Source organism: Mytilus edulis, chromosome 8 (assembly GCF_963676685.1).
Source record: "Mytilus edulis chromosome 8, xbMytEdul2.2, whole genome shotgun sequence".
Classification (NCBI taxonomy): Eukaryota; Metazoa; Mollusca; class Bivalvia; order Mytilida; family Mytilidae; genus Mytilus; species Mytilus edulis.
The window spans coordinates 55598771-55620356 of record NC_092351.1 but is presented as its reverse complement, the minus strand read 5'-3'; the positions used below and the strand labels follow the sequence as shown (position 1 = coordinate 55620356).

Here is a 21586-nt window from a genome sequence, read left to right as displayed (position 1 = left end):
AAATATGTTTCCTTTTTAAAGTTGTGTAGAGGCAAAATGTTAACTATTTGACGTCGTTAAAAGACAACAAAACAACAAAACTATGCGTAGAAATAAAATCCGATGCATATCCAGAAGTTAAAAAAAGAGGCCGCCGTACAAAATTACGGAAGGAGTAGAACATGCAAAATGACTATGCATTAATTATATATGTAGCTGCTTTAAGAGGGGCCGGACCACATGTGCCCCCTCCCACCCAACCACTCCACCCCCACCCCCACCCCCAAAAAAAACATCTGCTTCTAAAAATAAACATCAACAGAATATTTGATGATTATTAAGTACATCCAACGTGAAGGTTTTTTTTCAGATGTAAAATACAGTTTCTATGAAAATATTACACAAGTTAGTTATTGAACCAAGAGTTTCAAATGGTGAACTTGAAATCATCCCTTCGTAAATTTTACGGACGCCATCATGAGTTGGTTGACCATTATGGAATATCCGTTTCACACGTGATATCAGATATGTTCCTGATGTCGTAACGACAATCCCGTTCCCTTTATACGAATGTGACCTACCGAATTATTTACTGGTTTTGTTATAACATGAGCAACACGACGGGTGCCACATGTAGAGCAGAATCTGCTTACCCTTTCGGGGCACCTGAGACCACCCCACCTCGTGATGGGGCTTGTGTTGCTTGGTATTTAGTTATCAGCGTTGTGTCCTGTGTACTTATATTTGTCTGTCTGTCTTTTTCTCGTTTAGTATTGGCTATTTTCGATCAATGTGTTCGACTGTCACTCTGAATCTTTCGCCCCATTTATACAGATTTTTTAGGTTACCCGGTTTTGTTTCAAACCTTTTCCTATTTGATCATACTCCGTTAACTATTCATAATGTTTTCAATGCAATACGGTTGTTTTAATGAGTTATTATTAATAGAAATAGAAAAAAATAGAATAAAATGAATTCAAATTCAGAAAATCTGAAAATCTGAAACCTCATACTGTCATGACCTTCAAGCTTATTTTGTCTGAGATACTTCAAAATGCAAACATCAGAACCATGTTTAGGACGTCACAAAAAAGTATGGGGTATGGATAGGATTAACAGAAAGGAGAATAATGGACCAATACTGCCGAAAATAGAGAATAAAGAGGGAAAAAGGCAAAGAAATAAAGAATTAAGAATAAATATGATTTAAAAATAAAGAATAGAGAATAATAGGCAAAAGTATAAAAAAGAAATAGAAAACTAGACCTTAAAAATATAGAATATATATTAAATAACCCCATATAGAATCCATAAGAGATCAAATACACGTGTTTGATACTAAGCAATAACCGTTTGGTTGTGATTCATTTTAAAATGAAATGACCTACTCAACATTATTTCAATATTTGACTTTATACTTTGTTCTAAATATGGAAGCTCTTTTCAAACAGTACCTATATTTAAAATGTTAATCCCTACTTAGCTGTCCTTAATACAATTTGGACCACTGAAGGTGTGATATAGGACATTCAGTTCATAGTTTGTCTACCAAACAATATAAGATATTGAAATTCTTTTGCTGAACTGTGCATTCGAAAACATATTCCATATTCGAACTCTAACGTCAACGAGTAAAACATGTCGGGGCCTTTTGTAGCCAACTATACTTTATGGTTTTTATCTCATTGTTGAAGGCCGCCCGGTTGCTTAAAATAGCTACCATTCTCTTCATTTGAATTCTGGTGGATAGATGTATCATTGGCAATCATACCACATCTCCTTATTTTTATTATTAAATAAAGAAAGTTCATCTCATCTCATCTTTTTCATTTGAGTAACTATAACAAAACCAACATCTTCAAAGATTCCAAGCTTAAAATTTGATTCGCTAAACTTGCTAAACATAATATCATATATCAATCTATACATTTGTATTAACAAATATATAGTATAGATGAAACGCTTTAAGCGAACAGGTACAAATAGCAAAAACGCATGTAGTCTAGTTCAATACAGATTTTAGACCTTCACTTTAGTTGCCATAGAAGTGAAACATTGATACAATGAAGTTTACGTTGTTTGAGCAGATCAATCCATATCTATTTTGTTATTCAAACATAATCGCATATCAACCATTCAAAGAAGCAATTTGCTTTCGATTCACGGCAGTTGTTAAGAGCTCGCTAATGGATTTGTAAAAAGTTCGATTTGTATTGTTTATTGCAAACTTGGCAAAAGTGCTTTTAACCTGTTGTATTTTGTATAGTGTATTCATGATGTTGGTTTAAATCTTATGAAAAATAAACTATTCTTGATTGCTTCGTACATAATCAGGACGTTGGTTTTGTCCTTTGAATTGTATTATATTGGCATGTCGGGGCCGTTTACAGCTTTATTGGGCTTTACTAGACATGATAGGTGATGTTGGTTTCTTGTATTGTTCTGACTTGGATAAAGTCTTGATAAAATTTGAGAGAAGTATCTTACAGACGGTATAAGCGAACGGTCTTTCTTGAATATAAAATTTCTTATTTCTGATATCATGAACTGTTTGAGAAAGTTTTAGTTTTAAAGTTTGTATGTTTTACGACATGTAAGTAGACATTATGAAGGTGATGCAGTGCATGCTTTGACAACAAAACCAATGTGTTATGGTGCTATTAAGTCGAACTATGAAATTATAAGACACTGGACTGACATCCTCAGACTTCAAGTTAGATATTGGAAACATCTACATAATGTTGCTTGTTTACATTGTGTTTTAATTACGCACGTGTCTCCTCTAACGCTAGCACATCGCTATAAACGGGTGCTATTAAGATGTACAATATACAAAGAGAGCGAGAAAACATCTTTACGACATCTTTACGACATCTTTTTAAAGTCATTTAGTTAAAATTGGCTTTGAACTTGCTTTCAGTAACTTCGTATTCACTTAGAAAAGAAGGTAATAGATTTCAATCAACCTCGATTTTGATGGTTTTTAATCATTTTATGAGTACTTAGCATTGTGTGCACTTTGTTTTATTATTGATTTAGCATTGCTTTCGTCCGTGAGGGTCTGCATGGAGGGTCCATCATTTATGTATTCTTTAATTTGTATTCTATTTTACTCTATTCTATATATTTTTCGTTCATTATATTCTATTCTTTATATTGTAACACCTCATTTTTTTCAATCCTTTATTTTTTTTTTGGTCCATTTTTCTCTATTCTTTATATGTTTTGCTCAATATTCTCTTTCCTGTAAACGTCATCCAAACCCTTTATGTATTAAGTGTCATTGAATTTTAATTTCAACTTACGACGACAATATAGCATGTTAATTAAGCACTCGAAATGCTGATTTTTGGTCTACTTATATAGATAACAGGTTCTAATTGAAAATATGTCAAATGATGTAAAAAGGAATATGAACTTCAAGATTGTTAATTAAACATTTGTGGCCCATTTAAATTGATACACTTGTATTCAGTTTTTTAAAACACTCTTGAATCTTTTTAAATTTTTCGTAATTGGTCCATTTAAAAAAAAACTTAAAATAACTTACTAGGTGGAATGTTTTATGAAAGGTATTTATCAATTCTATTACCAATACAACAGATTAAATGTTTTAAATTAATATAAGATATTAGTTTTTACTATAGAGTGAATGTATCTAGTTACAGGCGATATGAACAATCAATATAGGTCTTTGAATATTTTATAATGTAGACACTAGAGTAGAAATTGTAGTAAAGTGGAATTTCATTTTTTTTTATTTTTTTTTTTATGTATGGAAATTGATGTTTGTTTTCTTGTATGGTGTATATCGACGTTTAGGCTACTTGTAGTGTTGGTTTTTTTTTTTTTTTTTTGTTGGTGCTTTTAACAATTTTGTTGAGTTACACATTAACCATTTTGAAGAAGTAAATGTGAATCTTGAATAACATTTTCATAAACAAGAGAATATGAAAGGTAATTCTAAATAACCCCTGACAGATAACGGGCGTCGTCATTGGGAGAACAAAGATTATAATCCGTATCCTAACTAGGCACGGAATCTTGTCAAACAACTATTGGTACATGTAGGAAGGAGTAATGTATTGGAAAGATGCCTTTTGTGTTACAGTTTTTTGTTGGGTTGCTGTCTCGTTGGCATACATTTTACATCTCATTTTATTCTGATATATTGTAGATCAAAAGAGAAACAGAATATAACAAGGGGATAGGTAGAAAACAAAGTGACGATGGCAAAAACAAAACAACCAAAAGGCGAAGAACAGTCCACAAAACGCAAGAGAGAAACAAGAATACAGTAAAGAAAAACGCACTGATTCACGTGTATGGTTATAAAATATAATGTTTTTACAGCTTTTCATCTGTTTTCGTTTTGTGATGTCAAATTATGATTTTCTTCACACTTGAAGTTTCATATAATTAAAAGGCCAAAACGTAATACTAAATATAAATTAAGGACTAAAAGTGCATATACATAATATTTATGTTTTAGGAATTTAAGGAGCAATTACTACATTAGTAAGCCGTCTACCAAAAACAACAACAACACAATTGATCGTTTATGATTATAAGATAAATACAGTTTGAATTTTGACTTTGGGAAATAAACATAATGTTTATTTAATTGTTAGGTATTTTGTAACATTGTGTCAAGTCGGAATGTCCTTTCATAGCTTGCTATGTAATATGTGATTTGTTCATTGACAAAGGTTGTTCGGTGACGCATACAATTGCTACAGGTGTTATATACGTCGTGTATTTGATGGTATTGGTAATCGTAAGAAATTATGAGAATTTTCAAGAACAATCTAGTGGCTAATTAATCCATTGCATTCCTTTAATAATTTAATATTCAACTTCATTCGTACATTTGTAACAATAAATAGATAATAGTAATGCCACTCTTTCAGAATTATACAGTTCAATTATGAATACAATATTTAACATTATCAAATAGAGCATTACCAAATTTCAATGACACATACACTATTCAATTATAAGAATTAAAAATCCTTTTTATCACAGATATACATATAAATAAGATCTTATCAAATAAACGGAAAATGGAAATTACATGTAAATTTTGGTGATGTACATAAACAAACAAATGTATGAAAATGAAAACAAAAATATCACAGTTATTGATCACAGAAAAATACGATAACAAGATAATAAAAAAAAATCATAAATAGATATAATACACATTAATATGATATGTAAACAAAAGAAGGGAAATAGATTAATATAAACTTTTTGCACTAATTTTTGGTCAATTTTTTTTTTGTTCATATCCAACAAAGTTCTGGATTAGTTCCACTTTTTTTCTCTCAAAAATAAAACCAGCTGTATGAAAAGAAAAGGGGGGACATTCTGTTTTTCCAAAAACTACAATAGTCAATAAACAAAAAAGACAACATACCAGATTAAAGAGAAATCCAATAAAATTACAAATTTATAATGTTTGAAAGACTGTCCGAACAAAAATGCATATATCCGTATTATCACTACGAAGTAATGTTTCAAAAGTCAGCAATATTTAAAATCAGGAAACGTTAAATTCGTTTTGTTTGTTTGTGATTCTAAAGTTGCAATCACGGTCAAGTTCCTATAATTCTGGTTAACAAGTCCACAAAAACACAAGATAGACAGAAACAGTCGATATAACGAAAAACATTTGGCACACTGAAATATTGGCACTAATATTTCTCCACTGGAGAAATTGTCCTGTATCCTTGCTTCTATACTCATGTATGTCTATATGAGTGTCGTATAAGTTCTAACACTAAAATTATTTCACAGTTTCTTGCGATGAAATGTTAGTTGCGTATACAAACATACTGTTCTATTAACTGCGTAGCACTCAACATTGCTTGGCCCAGTCATTTGAAAAGCACCAACTGTCTTATGAACACGGTTCATGAAACTAGAACCAGCCTAGTTCCATTGAAATAAATCTTCGGAAGTCTCGAGTATGTTTCAAAATTGCACTCAAAATACAAACGCATTTTTTCTGTGTTAAACATGCCGCTCATTTCCTTTGGAGAAATGTATAGAGTTCAAGATTTTGCTGGATCTAATATATGAAGTCCCGAAAACTTTGTAGGTAAGTCATTCATCCATTTCATACATTTTTCAATAGCTTCTTTTCTCTCTTCATCATATTCATAGTCGATCACATTTTGTTGCTCCGATGAAGAGGATGCCGTATGCAACGATTCGTCGGAATTTCCACTAATCACATCCGACTTTTGTCCGGACGACGTACTGTTTGGATAAGTTTGTTTCTTCACTCGATTTAACGGTGATCTGCTCCAATTCTTCACTTGGTCACTGCGTATCCACTGTTGTTGTCTCTTAATGTGATGTCTTACATGATCGTTTGCAGCCATGTCGTGGCGGTTATCCAGTCGTAGAGAAGACATGCTATTATACACTTTTGATATCAAAGTAGGTTCCTTTAAATGTCGATTAATAAGTTGTGATGATAGTCGTTGCTTCACCTGAGTTTTAGGTTTAAATGATTCAATACAGGTAGATTGTTTGCTTATATAGCCTCCCTTCAGTGTCGAGTGATTGATCAATCGATTTCTGTCGTTCTCGAGATTCCGGATGTCCCAAGTATTTTCTGTAACGTCACGACCTTTTAATGGCAGGCGATTAGGTGGGTTTAATTTATTAATTTTCGTACCTTCCAACGGGGGAAGCCTAATGTCAGTACATGATTTAGCTTGCAAACCCATTAAAAATTGTAAAGATTTATTTCTTGAAATCTGATTCTGATTAACTCCTCCTTTATTATTTATCGATATAATTTGTTTGTTTGACACTGGATGAATATCCCATGAAAATGTTATTGAGGTTTTATTTCTTTTTTGATTTATTCTCAAATTCGTTTCTTCGTGAATCATTTTCAGTTTTTTATAACTACCTTCAACAGTTAATGGTGCTGATAATTGTATCTTCTCGTTGCTTTGTTTTTGTTTACTGTTAGGAGTTGTTATTTCCTTCGTCTTGTAGTTGCTATTGGTTTGTAGAGTTGCGATCGTTAAAATGTCTTCAAGTCGGTCTGAGAATGAAAAAATATTTATTAGTAACAAAATATAAAACTTTTAACAGAAGAAAAAAAAAGCAAATCAATTGGACGCATACATTTAGGAGTTATTTTTGTACTATTGCGGTTCTTGGTAAATAAAGGCACAGTTGGTCTAAGTACACAATAAATATACCATAAGAAAAGAAGAAAGTCTTTGTCCTTTAAATGAAGAGCTATTTTCAGTCAATTAAAAATGTCGTAAACATCTTAAGTGTTGCTATTTAAAGGTCGCTCGTTCCTCTTCCTATATGCTCAACAATTTTATTTCATTTTCATTCATGTAACATTTAACCAGGACATAGTTTGAATTAGAACATACACGTTTAATGTATATGTTTTTAATGAAAAATCATAAACAAGGCAATATATTGTAAAAGTATTTAAATTTAACTCTTTGGTTAGGTTCAAGTGGAAATTGAAGACCTTCCTTGTCAAAGATAGTCAACATGACCATATATTTTCTGTGAAAATCGCAAATCATCTTTCTGACATGGCTTGAAATAGAATTAAATGCGTTTTGAATTTGTTGTATACATTTTATACACGTAATGGTCCATAAAGGATAATAGTAACGGACCAAGTTTGCATAAACTTTTATAGCAAGTATTAACAACTAAAAAAAGTTCATTGTATTCAAGTATTTTTAGATATCATAAAAGGAATTATTTAATGTTATGGGTGGCGGATATCGAAAAAAGGGGGGTATACTATTGGTTCGGCAGTGGAAACATACAACATGGTTTAAAAGTACGAATAAACAGTAATCTACAACATAACATTAACATAACAACATATTGAGCAACACAAACAATTACTACAAAAACGTTGATGAATTCCGATAATAGAATGATTCTCAAACGTCCGTCAAACACACTTTTCAAAGGGGGTTTAAAGGGGGAGGGTGTTTTTAAAGAAGGGATAATAATAACGATATAATGATACCGGTACCAATAATTCTACACCTAGACGAGAATTTTAACAATCAATGTCTCGTCAGTAATGCTCGAAACCGAAATATTTCAAATCCAAAAATTAATTCAAACAGTCTATCATAATTGGCGTATTTTTAGTGTTTAAAGTTTAAATCTTCTAGATGTCTCTTTGGATTCACCAACTATCTTAAGTTACAGATTGTAAAATACTCACATAGGAGCTGAAGAGTATGTGCACTTTCACAATAGGAAACAAATACTTGAAAATCCCCGAATAGTTGGATGAACTTTCGTATTGTACTTACAATTGGCTACTAATTTAATGCACCTCTAAGATTTAAATTTTCGAAGAATAATTATACTTCTCCGTAACCCTAATTAATTCCGCGAACTTCTTTTCGTGGATTTCAATTAAACAGATCCGGCTGTACCAAGGAGCACCGTTTTAATCATTTTAATTTATAGATTGATGTATAAACATTGTACATTTTTTAACATAAATTTACATTTTAATTTATACACAATATAAACAGTACCATTAAGTATAACGTACATGTAGTTGCTTGATATTAAACGTGTTTGATAATTAAAGTTCTAATTTAATGGACTTCGTACATTTTGTAAAACTTGTATAGACTTATGTGGTAAAAGTATCAAAGTGTCCGCACACATTATAATTTATATGATTTTGATTTTTTTTAAATGTTCATTGTCATGGCGACTTATTGAGCTACATAATGGTTAATGCAGACTTTTCACCTATATAAAACTCCTAATTTTGTCTTGTATAGGCTCGCGCCTCCTCCATACTACTTTTTTCAGAATCCTGGATCTGCATCTTATTTTGAACAATGTGTCTGTCAATTTCTTATGTTATGCGTGTGTATTTATGGCAAATCCAGAGTTTACAAACTTATAGTATCCTAGCTTGGGTTCAACTACTGCAAGATAGTGTTTTATTTTTAATGAATATATATTGCGGTAATGACAAACAAGGAAAGTGTTAATAAAATACCTATGAGACAGCAACCCAACATGTTAAATTATTCATTACAAAGTCACAGAGCTTATGTTGCATGTGCATGTTGTTTCCCAGTCAGTTTCAAAATTGTGCTGATACAGGGTTTTCAATAATATAACACCTACATGAAAAGCCTCATCTTGTTCTAAGCTTATTGTTTTTGTTATTAATTATTCCATTTCTTTAAGCGCACTATGTAACCCGATTTTTAAGTGGAAAATAATGTATCGTAATTAGATAGAAGATTATCGTCCATTTACATTAACTTTAACATATCATTCGTTGAAATCAAGACATACAAATGGAATGTGATGAATATCTATATTCACACTATTGACAAATTTTGATTACACGCGGAAAAAATCAGGAATTTAATGTAAAATCCCCTTTACTATTGTTGGATTAAATTTAAATCTTCTTCTTATTATAATCCCGATTATTGGTAACGGCATATACATTCGTCAATGGAAAAATCATTGTGTCATACCAAAGGCTATATATAATAAACAGTTTAAATGGGCGATCCAGAACATTCTCTGACATTAAAACGTGTAATTTATAAACGTGTCAATATTGATAATTATGATTAAATATTTAAATGTCTACCTTAGGGATGAGCTATATTAGAAATGGTCAATATAAATTCGAGAAGTGGTTGGCTCCTTTTAACATTTTGCCCATTGAATTTTGTCTGTGTTCTTATGGTACATTGACCGAAGTGTACAATGTACGTTAATTAAGGAAGAACTAAATATGTATGATTAATAGATTGGTGGTTTTTTAACGTCCAATGGCAAATATTTCATGCATTTTTAAGACGAGTAAATAATTATGAAAGAAAATCAACTTTCATGCTGCAATTTCATTTGTTTCAAGCATACCCATACAATTGTAACTCATTTGTTTGAAGTATACCCATATAATTGTTACCGGAAGGTCTGTCACCTCTAAATATAACTGTTGAAATTGTGCATTGTCCGTAGTATATGCGCAATTAGAAAAAAAGTTTTGGAAAGTATTGAACTTTGCGCTTTTTTGTATTAAAATATCTACTTCTTTACGTCTGACAGGTCTGTCATATCGAAATATAACTATTCAAATTGTAAACCCATATTTGAGTTCGTGTCCAAAAGAGAATGCTGAAGAACCCCTTTTAGAAGAATATCGTGAATTCAAATATTCAAATTGTAAACCCATATTTGATTTCGTGTCCAATAGAGATTGTGGTATTATCCCTTTTTAGAAGAATATCATGAATTCAAATATGTAAATCATAATTGGAAACATAGAGCAAATACAACGAATGAAAGATAGAACAAATTGGTATACCAATCTCAAAATTGACACCTCATTAAATTCTTGGTCAAAATCAACGAATATTGACCATTTACTTTTTGATGATTGAAACTTATAAAGATTCCAGTCGATGACATTAATGAGGGTCTGAACGGGGAGTCCTTCATTTCTGTATTCTTTTGAATAGTTTTCGTCATTATTTACTTTTTAGCGAGTTACTCGTTATTGTTTAATATATATCAGTATAAAAACAATTCTAATCTTTATTAATTTTTGTCTTATTTTTCTCAATTCTTTTTATTTTTGGCCTTTGCTCTGCACGTTGTGCCTATTATTCTCTATACAGTTAACCCCGTCCAGAAACTTATTTGTTATCATTTTATAAATGTGGATATTAATTTATGTATTCAATTGATTTTGGTTTAAAACACGAATTTTTATTTTCACTTTTTATAATCAAAGCTTCAGATGAGTTATATATATCTAAAAAAGAAAATGTAAAATGATTGCTAATGAGACAACTCTCCACAAGCCAAATGGCCAAAAAGGCCAAATGACGCAGAAATTAAAAACTATAGTTCACCGTATGGCCTTCAACAATGAGCAAACCCCATACCACATAGTCATGTATAACCTAATGAAAATGATATTAACATGTGTATGTGCATTCCATCTTAAACGCTAATGTCTTCGATACTATCAATCTTCAAACATAAAAATATCTCTTTGATTTTTAATTGAATTACGTGTTTGATTTTTATATATTTTAACAATTATTAAATATATCTCGATGAAAAGATAAAAACATTTGAAATCCTTTTCAATTCTGTAAATACAAACATAAATTCCTGTCATTAGACATTTAACATAATTCGTTTTAAATCTATAAGAGGTCGAAACAGCATGTTTTATTTAATTCCACTGACCTACATGTACCGACATGGCGGATTTAAATGGCACGCACTGAAATAAACACGCCACTAACAAATGTTCATTACAATTAGTTACATGATAGTATTTCCGCAATTCCGTGATTTGGATTTACAATAATCCATAAATCTTATTCTTTATTTTATCTGATGTCATCTAAGATGTTTATTTTTCTAATTATATAACAGTATTTCTCATTTAAAAGGGTATTTTTGATATTAAACAAATACGAGGGTTGACAACGGTTTAATGGGGTAAACAATGATTAAGAATTTCTAATGTTATTGATGTTTCAAGATCTAATGTTCCGTGTTAAAATGTATAATTAAAAAGTAGAACGATGAAAATTGATAGAAACATTTTAAACAGTTGTGAAAAAAAGGTTAGACGTACTAATACTTGTCAATCTCATAGTCTCAATTTGGTTTACAATTTTTCGTCTGATCCTTGGAGAAGAGATGCGAAATATACCAAAAAAGTGATATGCAAATTAACAAGTCGAAAACAAAGTGATAACTAAAAGAACAGAACATAAAACAAAACAAAACGTTAAAAACTGAAGACTGAGCAACACAAACCACACTGAAAAGTGGGGTTGATCTAAGTTGCTCCAGAAAAATACAAAGATCCTGTTCCACACGTGGCACCGTCGTGTTGCTCGTGACAGTACAAACCCGACAGAGATTCTTACATAACCGGTTGTCTTTGAATTCGTACGGTGATCGACATTCATCACACAGTTACACAGGACAAAACTCTTAAACCAAGATGTTTACTTTTAACATCAATGTATTAAAAGTAAAATCAAAGTTTATTGATCAACGCAAACAAGTTGACAAATTAAAATTCCAAGATCGTAGATTTCTTGTACTTCCCTATTTTTTCAAAAGGTTGATCAGCAATGTGATAAAGACATCTCTTACAGTCGAGGAACCCAAAGTTGATATGGAGTAGGGGAGGTTGGAGAGGGGGGACTACATTCAAGGAATTAGAAATAAGAGGACTGTTAGTTTTGACACGAAATTGGGTGAAATTTTACCTTCGAATCTTTTTTCTTTCTTTTGTTCTATACAGAAAATGTAAATTGTTTTCTCACATAACTAACGTTATAACGCAAACACTAAGTTCAGTTTTAAATTCCATTTAATGATTTACTGTGTATGTTATTCAACCAGATTTTATCTTCCCTTTCTGCATGAAGTACAGATTAAGTAAGACTCGAAATACTTCGACACAAGAAAATTCTTCGAGGGGTTTACTGCCCTGGATCGACTTCTATAACATTCCGGTGGGCAAGATCAATATGTTTAGTAAAAGTATTAACAACCCTTAAGATAAACATAGGAATGTATATGACCAGTCAGTGTTAATTGACCGCTTTGAGTTAATTCTAATCCAACACGTGGGTTACAAGTCCGTGGTGAACCGCATTATTGATATTTACGGTCAAGATTTGTTTATCTTTTGGATATATAATTCATAATCGTACTTTTACTTAAGATTTAATGGAAAGATTTGAAAAAAAGTTAACTCGCACGTTTCCCATAACAAAAGTAAAAATTCCTGGGAATTTTTGGCTTTCTATTTGTTGAGGCTTCTTAATTTTATCCTTTGTTTTGATTTTAAACACCGTAAAATATTACTACTGTAAGTTTAAGGGTCAATAAACAAAATGAAGTGGTTTGAATGAAAAGAAAAAATGTTAAGAACATACCGAGGGGAGGAATCTTAAACCAAATGTCGAAGAAAAAAACATTATTCCAAACAAAATAGTATACGGAATTTTCAGGTCGAAAAGGTTCGCTGAGTTTTTTTGCAATATTGCATTGTTAGTTATATGGATACTTTAAAGTTTAGCACTCCCTTTCATATGAAATATGAGAAACTCGCAGACTCGCTCGCAGACACAGGATCTGTAATTGATTGGCTTGCAATTGTATCTTTATCAGGCATGGGGTAGTGCCTCGGGTAATGCAAATTTGCAATTGTGATGCACGGTAATCGCTACATTGCTTTTGCGCCAATTGGCATTTCATTTGCGCCAAACAAATCTTTCGTTTGCGCCACAAATTTTATTTCATTTGCGCCAAATATAAAACCTTTCATTTGCGCCAATATTATAGGAAAATACAATATACAGATTTATTAAGAAAAACCGAAATTAAGATTTCTTTATTAACCAAGAAAATAATCATTTTCTGTTTTCTATTTATTTTTCACACTTTACATAAATCACTGGAATAAATGGAATAACGCAACACTTCATATCAGATTTAGTTCCTTTTGCAATTTCATTTTATTTCATACATTTTCCATTAAAAAAAAGATTAATATTTGAAAAAAGGGTCACTGTAAAAGTGTTTCATTGTTGTCAAAAGATCAATGAATACATGTTCCTTGTCATTATTAAATAACAGATAATTGAACATTGTCATAAAACACTAATTAGTTAGATTTACAATTAATACTAAGCTTTTCACCATTTTGACACTTAGTCATAGATTATAAGCTCTATGTTTATAATATAATTAGCAATTAAATATAATATATAATTAAACAATTCTGAGGATTCATTAATAAGGAATAAAATGTTCCGGAATATGCCTGAAATATTTGTCACTGAATTTAAGCAATATTGTCCATCAATATTACGTTAAAAGGAATCAGTTACTTCCCTTTTTCAATTTCAGAATCTTTCTCAATTTCAGAATCGTTTACAGTTTGAAACTTGTATCACATATTCAACATACTATCGAACTTTACTACGGAGTTTTAAAGGAATTTTTCGAACGCAGATAATTTCAGTATAGATATAACCTGTAGTATAAAGTTCATATCAATAAAAAGTAAGGCCAGGTACAGACTTATCGATGTCCAGTGAAGTTGTGTTTATTTTAGCCTTATGTGGTCGAATCAAAATATTTCTCAACTACGTGCGAAAAGTCACAGAAAGGGCCATTCATTAAGTTCGACAGGTACTTGTATAGAGTAATGAAACGTATTTTATATCTTATCAAACAAGTTCAAATTGAAAGTATATCTTTGCTCAAGGTTAAATATCTATTTTATATAATATCTTTCAAGTTCAAGGTGCCAATAATTGATCTTGTTTCCTAGCCTTGACGGTTTGTGACAGTTAAATGATTTTGTTTTTTTTATACCAGTCTGCCAAACCAAAACTACAAATGGGAACTTAACCGCGGCATTTAAAAGCCAGAGAAAAGTTTTTTAGACAAACACGGTGTTGCCATGGATGATCTCTTGAACGTGGATATTTGTTTCATCTAGTCCGTTTCAAACTAAAAAAGAAGATGTGGTATGATTGCCAATGAGACAACTCTTCACAAGAGACCAAATGATACAGAAATTAAAAACTATACATGTAGGTCACCTTACGGCCTACAGCAATGAGCAAAGCCCATACCGCATAGTTTATATTTAAAATGGTGAACCTGTATCATTAAAATAATGACTCTTGTTCGGATGACCTGTCTACCATGTGCACTGCATTTCATTACAAAGTTTGAAGTGTGATTATATATGTTATAATAGATGGACAATTTTATTTTTATTAATAGTGCTCTGTCCATATCAGACCCATACGGTTAAAGAAAATACAAGTATATAAAGTCGAACCTCGTTATGTTGAAGTGAACGGACCGAACCAAAGTTTTGGACTTATTCGAGGTTCGACTTATCATAGAATTTTTTTTCATTTTCTTTGGAATTAGAAATAAAGAAACCCCACACCACCAACACGACAGATTCTTTGTTATCATATCAGTTACGGAAACGGAAAAACAAATACTTAAGATACACTTCTTGTAAAATATGTTGTAATTTGGGTTCGTTGGAGATATATAGGATGAACATATTTCATCTAGACGGTGAATTTAGATTGGTTCATTCTTTATCAAAACAGAAAATCCCTAAAAGACCCCTGCATTTAATTTTTAAAACTGTTAGTAAATAACAACATTTAATGTTTCATCCGCGTTTCTATCTTATGTCACGTTTCTATAACAAATTTTAAGTCGTTACTCCTACAATGTAAATTGTGTTCAGGGGCGTAGCTAGAAAGAAACGATGTGGAAGCAACTACCGCCGAGCGGAGCGTGAGGAAAAAATTTTGGGACCTTATTATGCAGCAAATTTTTTTTTTTTTTCGGTTTTCGGTCATAGGACGGTTAAAAGAGGAACTATATGTAGATAAAAATTTATGAATGTAAAACTATTAATAAATCATCTGAATATAGTAATACATAAACAACACATAATTGTGATACATAATTTACTCAAAATTGTCCAAAATCTGCTCTTCGGGTCTGGACAGAAACAAACTTCTCTATTACTTTGTCAACATTCACACTGAAATCCCGATGAATATGCAGTAATGCTATGTAACTTTCGTCGTTCATTGTTGATCGTACATTTGTTTTCAATTACATACGTAGTACCGTGACTGATAGATCTCAGGGCCATCATGGCATGGTAGCACTCGCGAGATGTTATAAACCAGCGTACGTGTTCGGCATCGAGCGACCTCCCAATTGAATTCGTCAAAATTACATGCCAGGTCAGTTTCGTATGTTTCAGACAATATTGAGATTTGTTCGTTTGTGATATTTTCTACAAAACGATGAAGCAGATACAGCACAAAGAAGCGATTTTCTGATAACTTGACGCGACCCCACTCTCCAGTTGCCTTATCATATGGTCTATGAACGCAAAAAATAATGAGACTTTCCAATACTGTTTTGGCGTGGTTGCAGGGTGATTGGCTCCGGTAGTCTGTCAACCACATCGCCTCGGCATATTTTCAACGATATCGAAGGGATCTGATAATTCTAATGCCGATTGGTACATCTCATTCCAAACTGATGAACTGTACACTGTAAAATGTGCTCCAAAACTACATATCTTAGACTGAGTATTACAAATTCAAAAGTAAAAATCTTGCAAAAGATACAAGTAACCTTCCGATTTTGTCATAATCTCCAAAAACAAACCCAATTATTTTGAAACCAAATGTCGTTATTTAATGATATTTCATCAATTAAAAAAAGTGACAACATAGTTGTTTCCTTTAACATTCAATTTATAAATTTTTATTTTGCCATTTCTTTTTTTGTATGCCGAATCAATGTGCACGCAACTTCGGAGCTACGATCTTTTTCTGAATGAACAGCTTCATCAACACTTGTAACTAGGTTGTCAAACTAATATCCGGGATAGACGGAAAAGACACCAACAGTCTCCGATTCCGATTGACCAACTCATCTCTCTCTCTTCTGCTTTTTTTTTGTTGTTGTGAAAACGACGTGGATGCACGTGCTGTCGTGCCTCCGGGTAGCTACGCCCCTGGTGTTAAGACTTTCAAATTGATACTTTGTTGATATAGCTAAACATCCAGTGCAAAATAGTCATAACAAGTATGTAAATAATGTTCTTTTGAATGATCAGTTGAAAACACTATCTCTTAGATCATTTGTCATTGATATCAAATCAAATATATTACTTACATGTCTAGTAATGTAGCTTTCCACACTAAAATAATAGACATGATAAATCAAATGAGTGCACGTCCCAGTACTGTAAAATATATATGTATATGGTACCCTTTTAAAAATTACGCGACCCCCCCCCCCCTCCCCTGATATTTGTAACTAACATATCGATGTGAATTGTACTGTGCGCGTTGTATTGATACCCAGTCACGTTGGTTTACTGCGGCTTTACGAATACAGAGCCACGCCCAATTATAGGAATATAGACTTAACATGCAAGTTGGAATTCAATGACATTGACGCAGAACGTTTTTCAATGCTGTACAGCGCAATACATTTAATATTATATTTAATACAGTTATTGTGTTATGAAAGCTCACTTCTGGAATTAAATAAAAACTGCATTCAATTTCTCTATCTGAGAACTATAGACATTCTAATTATAAAGTTCAATTGTCTGATTTGTATCGCATTTATAAATACCAGTGAAAGTACGCTTAATTAAAAGTGTCTCTTTTTCGGTACTTCAAGTTGGTTCTATGATAAAATTGACCGTTGTTATTTGGAAAGGAAATATCTAGAACTCAATATCACTGCATTTTCAAGCTCTTTGTAAATGAACACATGCTTATATTTAAATGGACCGTTTAAAGTTACAGCTACATGCAAGTCGGGTCGACATAAATAAACCTCTTAGTGGCCCAAAAGGAATAGAATGACAAAAGCGGCTCTTCGCTGAATAACATTTATTATTTTACGATGTTATTTTCATGCATCAGATGCACCGTTTTCGACAATAAATGTATATAATATTTAGTGCATTGATTCTCAAAGCCAAAATACTTATAAATCCAAGCCCATTCAAAAAATGACGAACTTATTATACAAAAAAAGGACAAAAGTAGGAGCCAATGTCTGGCAGTACCCTTTCAAATTGTATCATTGTTGTCAAAGACACAGGAAATTAACATTCAGTTTTCGTGCCATGCATTTGCAAAAGGAGTGCTTTAAAATGAATCGACGTAGAATAGAAAGGGCAACCAGTACTATTGCATACAAACATTACAGTCTAGTATCTAAATTGTATATGTTTTGAGATGAAGTTATAAGTCTTTTATTTATTCATATGATAACAAAATGCAATAAAGTCTGATAATCACGATCCCTTACAGACGGAAGCGTAATGTTTGTTTATGTTTTACAAGATTTGTGACAACAATGTAGCACCAGGAAGGGAAGTTCTTCTATAGCGTAAAGGGAGTTCTAGAAGTTGAAAAAAGGTATCGTTCATGAAAAGAAACCTTTCGATCCTATTTTTATTTCTGGGTACGCTTAAGCCTGTAAATGTAACTTATTGGTCAATTAGACAGCGTTTACACATTCCATCAAAGGTTTCTCAATCGAAAAGATTTTTGATTCGCTTGTCTGTTATTGTTAAGCGCAACTACATGTACTTTCCTTATTTCCTGTCCGATTTTTTATTGGGGGGGGGGGGGGTAGGAAATTGGAGAGCCCATAGCAAACCGCCAATCCTTGGTAAGAACTGACGATCGGTGTTTATACTTGAATAATGTGACGGGTCCTTTTTAATGAGTCGCAATACTACAGGTTGCAGATCGTATTTCAACATTTAGGAGCCACTTCGATAGACCAGGCACTTGGTATCTATTTATATTTTTAGAAAAATATGTCATGAAATGGTTTAGAAATACGTTAATGACTCAATATAAAAAGAAGATGTGACGTGATTGCAATTGAGACAACTCTTCGCAAGAGACTAAATGACACAGACATTAACAATAATAGGTCATCGTAAGGCCTTCAACAATGCACAATTAAGCCCATACCGCATAGACAACTATAAAAGGCCTTGAAATGACAAATGTAAAACAATTCATACGAGAATACTAAAGGCCTAATTTATGACCAAACAAAATGAACGAACAAAAAATATGTTAAACAGCAACAAACGAAAACCACTGATAAGTCTTGTTAACATTAAAAAAAAATGTACTAAATACAAATTTAAAGATAGTGTACAAGATTGTAGAGATTTCCATTAAAACATCTATGTACCACATACCAAATTCCAATGAAGTGGACAACTAACTTAAAGGGTCACCGTACGGCCTTCCAAAATTAGAAAACCTTAGATATATCGTAAATAGTAAGCTATGAAAGGCTACTGGTTGATCAAATGTAAAATGTATCTTATATTATTTCGACAACATTCCAGTTTAATCGATATATGTATTTCAAAGATTGACAGCTAAAGATATAGAGGAATTTTTGTGACTTATATTTACTCCTTGATCATTGTTTTGACAGATTTGTAAATTCGGAAGTCGAAAAGTCAAAATGTTAAATGTATCTAAACTGTATGTGGTAAATGATATTAAGAACTTAATCATCGCACAGTCAATAACACCTGATATCACCTTTAATAATACCAAAATACTAGAGACTATTATTATAGTATAATCTTCAAGATTGTAATATGAGTTCATTTCGTTCGCCAAAACCATGCATCTTCGATCAAAAGCATACATTTTCATCTTTCATGCCAGTTTTTAAAAATGTATTTCATGTAAATTTTAAAAGTACATTAATTTTATATGTAAAAATCGGAAAATCATGATCATTAAATTGAAAATACGATTGACATTCATTATAAAGATATAAACATGAATTAAATTATTCACAGGTTTTATCATGTAAGACAAAGTTCGTTTTTAGTATGACTTAGCTACAGATTTAATAACTTTAATACGTGTTTATCCTTAAAGTTAAACAAGATAATGAAATGTGTAATAAGTGACAAATACGGTAGGGTACGAATGGTTTCCGCAGGTACAATGACGATTTACATCATCAATTATAACAAGGTATTTGATTGGATGAAATTGTGACGAATGCCTTGTGCTCTTTATTTGTAAACAACTTCTGCATGTAATGGTTAGATATGTCAGACTGAGGTGACATTTTATAATTTTTATTTAATAATAGGATTTTATAGATCAGTGCATGCATTCGTGGGTTTATAAGTTCAATATACTGTAGGCTCGGTAACACTTCTGCAAGAAATAGTTTCAAAAGCATTATTTACTCTTTCAACCCGTGACACTGACTACGATATTGAGTCCGACCAATAAGAAAAATAATATGCTTATTTTTAACGAATAAAAACTGTCAACACCATTTTCAAACTCAGTGTAAACATAAGAAGCAGCAATTAATTAGAATACTAATATTATGCGTGGTAAGCGAGAACAAAATCGCTAGCCCCTCAAGTGTTGCCTTTGGCGATTAAGGTCTACCCAAAGTCTGGAGCCTTGTCAATTGATATCGGCAGTTTTCTACCTTCTGAATGCGTATCAAGTAATCTGTGTTAAACTACACCCTTTTGCTCACACTGGGGGATATTTGGAGCTAGTTCAGATACTTTAAATGTGATGACAATCATCTTAGGCATTATGTTTGTTATGCCCCACCTACAAAAGAAGAGGGGAATTATGTTTTCTGGTCAGTGGATCCGTTTGTTCGTCCGTCCGTCCGTCCGGCTTCAGGTTAAAGTTTTTGGTCAAGGTAGTTTTTGATGAAGTTGAAGTCCAATCAACTTGAAACTTACATGTTTATGTAGTATACATGTTTCCTATAATATAATCTGTCTAACTATAATACTAGATTAGAGTTTTACCCCAATTTCACGGTCCAATGAACTTAGAAAATGTTAACTTGCAAGTGGGGCATCCGTGTATTGTGGACATATTCTTGTTTTTAAATAAACTGGTGAAACATGTATTTGTTTGCTGTGCCGTAGACCATGGTAGACTTATTAATAAGCTTAAATTGTTGTTTTGAATTATACATGTATCTCTTTGGAGAGGATTTAAATATAATGAGATAAATGCATGGTACCTAATACAGTTATCTCAACTAATATTTTTTTGTATAAGTCTTTCAAATTACGTGTATATACATATAAGTATATTGAAAACCAAAAGTTTGAGATACCGAATACAAGACCCCATCATTATTGGTGGTCTAAGTAGAGTTGTATACATTTGTATGTATAAGTATTCATGCATTGATCACGAGTCTGACAACTGCGAGATTTTGAGTTTGAAACTCCGCTCGTATCGATGTGTGTTAGACTCCAATCTTTATAGACAAGGAAAGCTAGTTTATAAATCAAAGATTGGATTTCTCTCCGACTGATATGGCTTGAACTACATGTACATATAAACACTAGCCGACATATTGTCGATAAGTTTGCTGAAAACGAACGAACAGATAGTTTGTTTCAAATCGCTTAACAAATTTCTAGTAAAATTATCTAAACCCAAAACTACTTTGAGCTCTAAGCAACTCGATTAAATAAATGAGTAACTTACAATTCATTTCCCTACTGCAATTCTTTGCCTCCATCTTGAAATTTGTCGGAAACGATTTAACAAGATGACAAGCAAAAATCCTTATACTATATTTCTTGAATGATAATAATAGTATTTTGTTTTAATATGACATTAACAAAACCTAGAGTCATTCATACAAAGATGTTGAAATTCAATACTGATGAATGCATAGATTAGAACGTCGATAACATGACGGATATGACAAAGAAAGCCGTTAAAATTTTGATGAACTTTATTAAAAATGCATCTTAATTATTTAATTTGAGACTTAATGGTCTTTTGAGAGATTATTTTGTTGTTAAAGCGAACAATTACATTCATTTACTACTACGAATTTCCATAATAAGTGTGCTTTTGCTCGTAATGTATAATATTTCTGAAGCTTTTCTCGCGTCATCTGAAATCTTTTAAAC

The 21586-nt window shown here is 32.0% G+C and overlaps 1 protein-coding gene across 2 annotated transcripts; it reads right to left on the bottom strand.

Annotated features, from left to right (window-relative positions):
- Nucleotides 1–4802: 4802 nt before the first annotated feature.
- LOC139485917 (uncharacterized) lies at nucleotides 4803–21235 on the bottom strand. 2 transcript variants are annotated; one of them, XM_071270588.1, is made up of 2 exons: nucleotides 21153–21235; nucleotides 4803–7045 (listed from the first exon to the last, which is right to left on the bottom strand). In XM_071270588.1, the coding sequence occupies exons 1-2, from the start codon at nucleotides 21184–21186 to the stop codon at nucleotides 6036–6038; spliced, it is 1044 nt and encodes a 347-aa protein (XP_071126689.1). In that variant the 5' UTR covers nucleotides 21187–21235; the 3' UTR covers nucleotides 4803–6035. The 2 variants fall into 2 exon arrangements, with proteins under 2 accessions (XP_071126689.1, XP_071126690.1); XM_071270589.1 differs by lacking the exon at nucleotides 21153–21235 and adding an exon at nucleotides 8219–8271.
- Nucleotides 21236–21586: the final 351 nt, after the last annotated feature.

Bases quoted from the DNA above. Each gene is read 5' to 3' on its own strand.
- LOC139485917 (XM_071270588.1), bottom strand. From the start codon at position 21,186: ATGGAGGCAAAGAATTGCAGTAGGGAAATGAATT. The intron at 7,046-21,152 runs GTAAGTTACTCA...TTTCATTCTCAG, and splicing joins TTGCAGTAGGGAAATGAATT to ACCGACTTGAAGACATTTTA.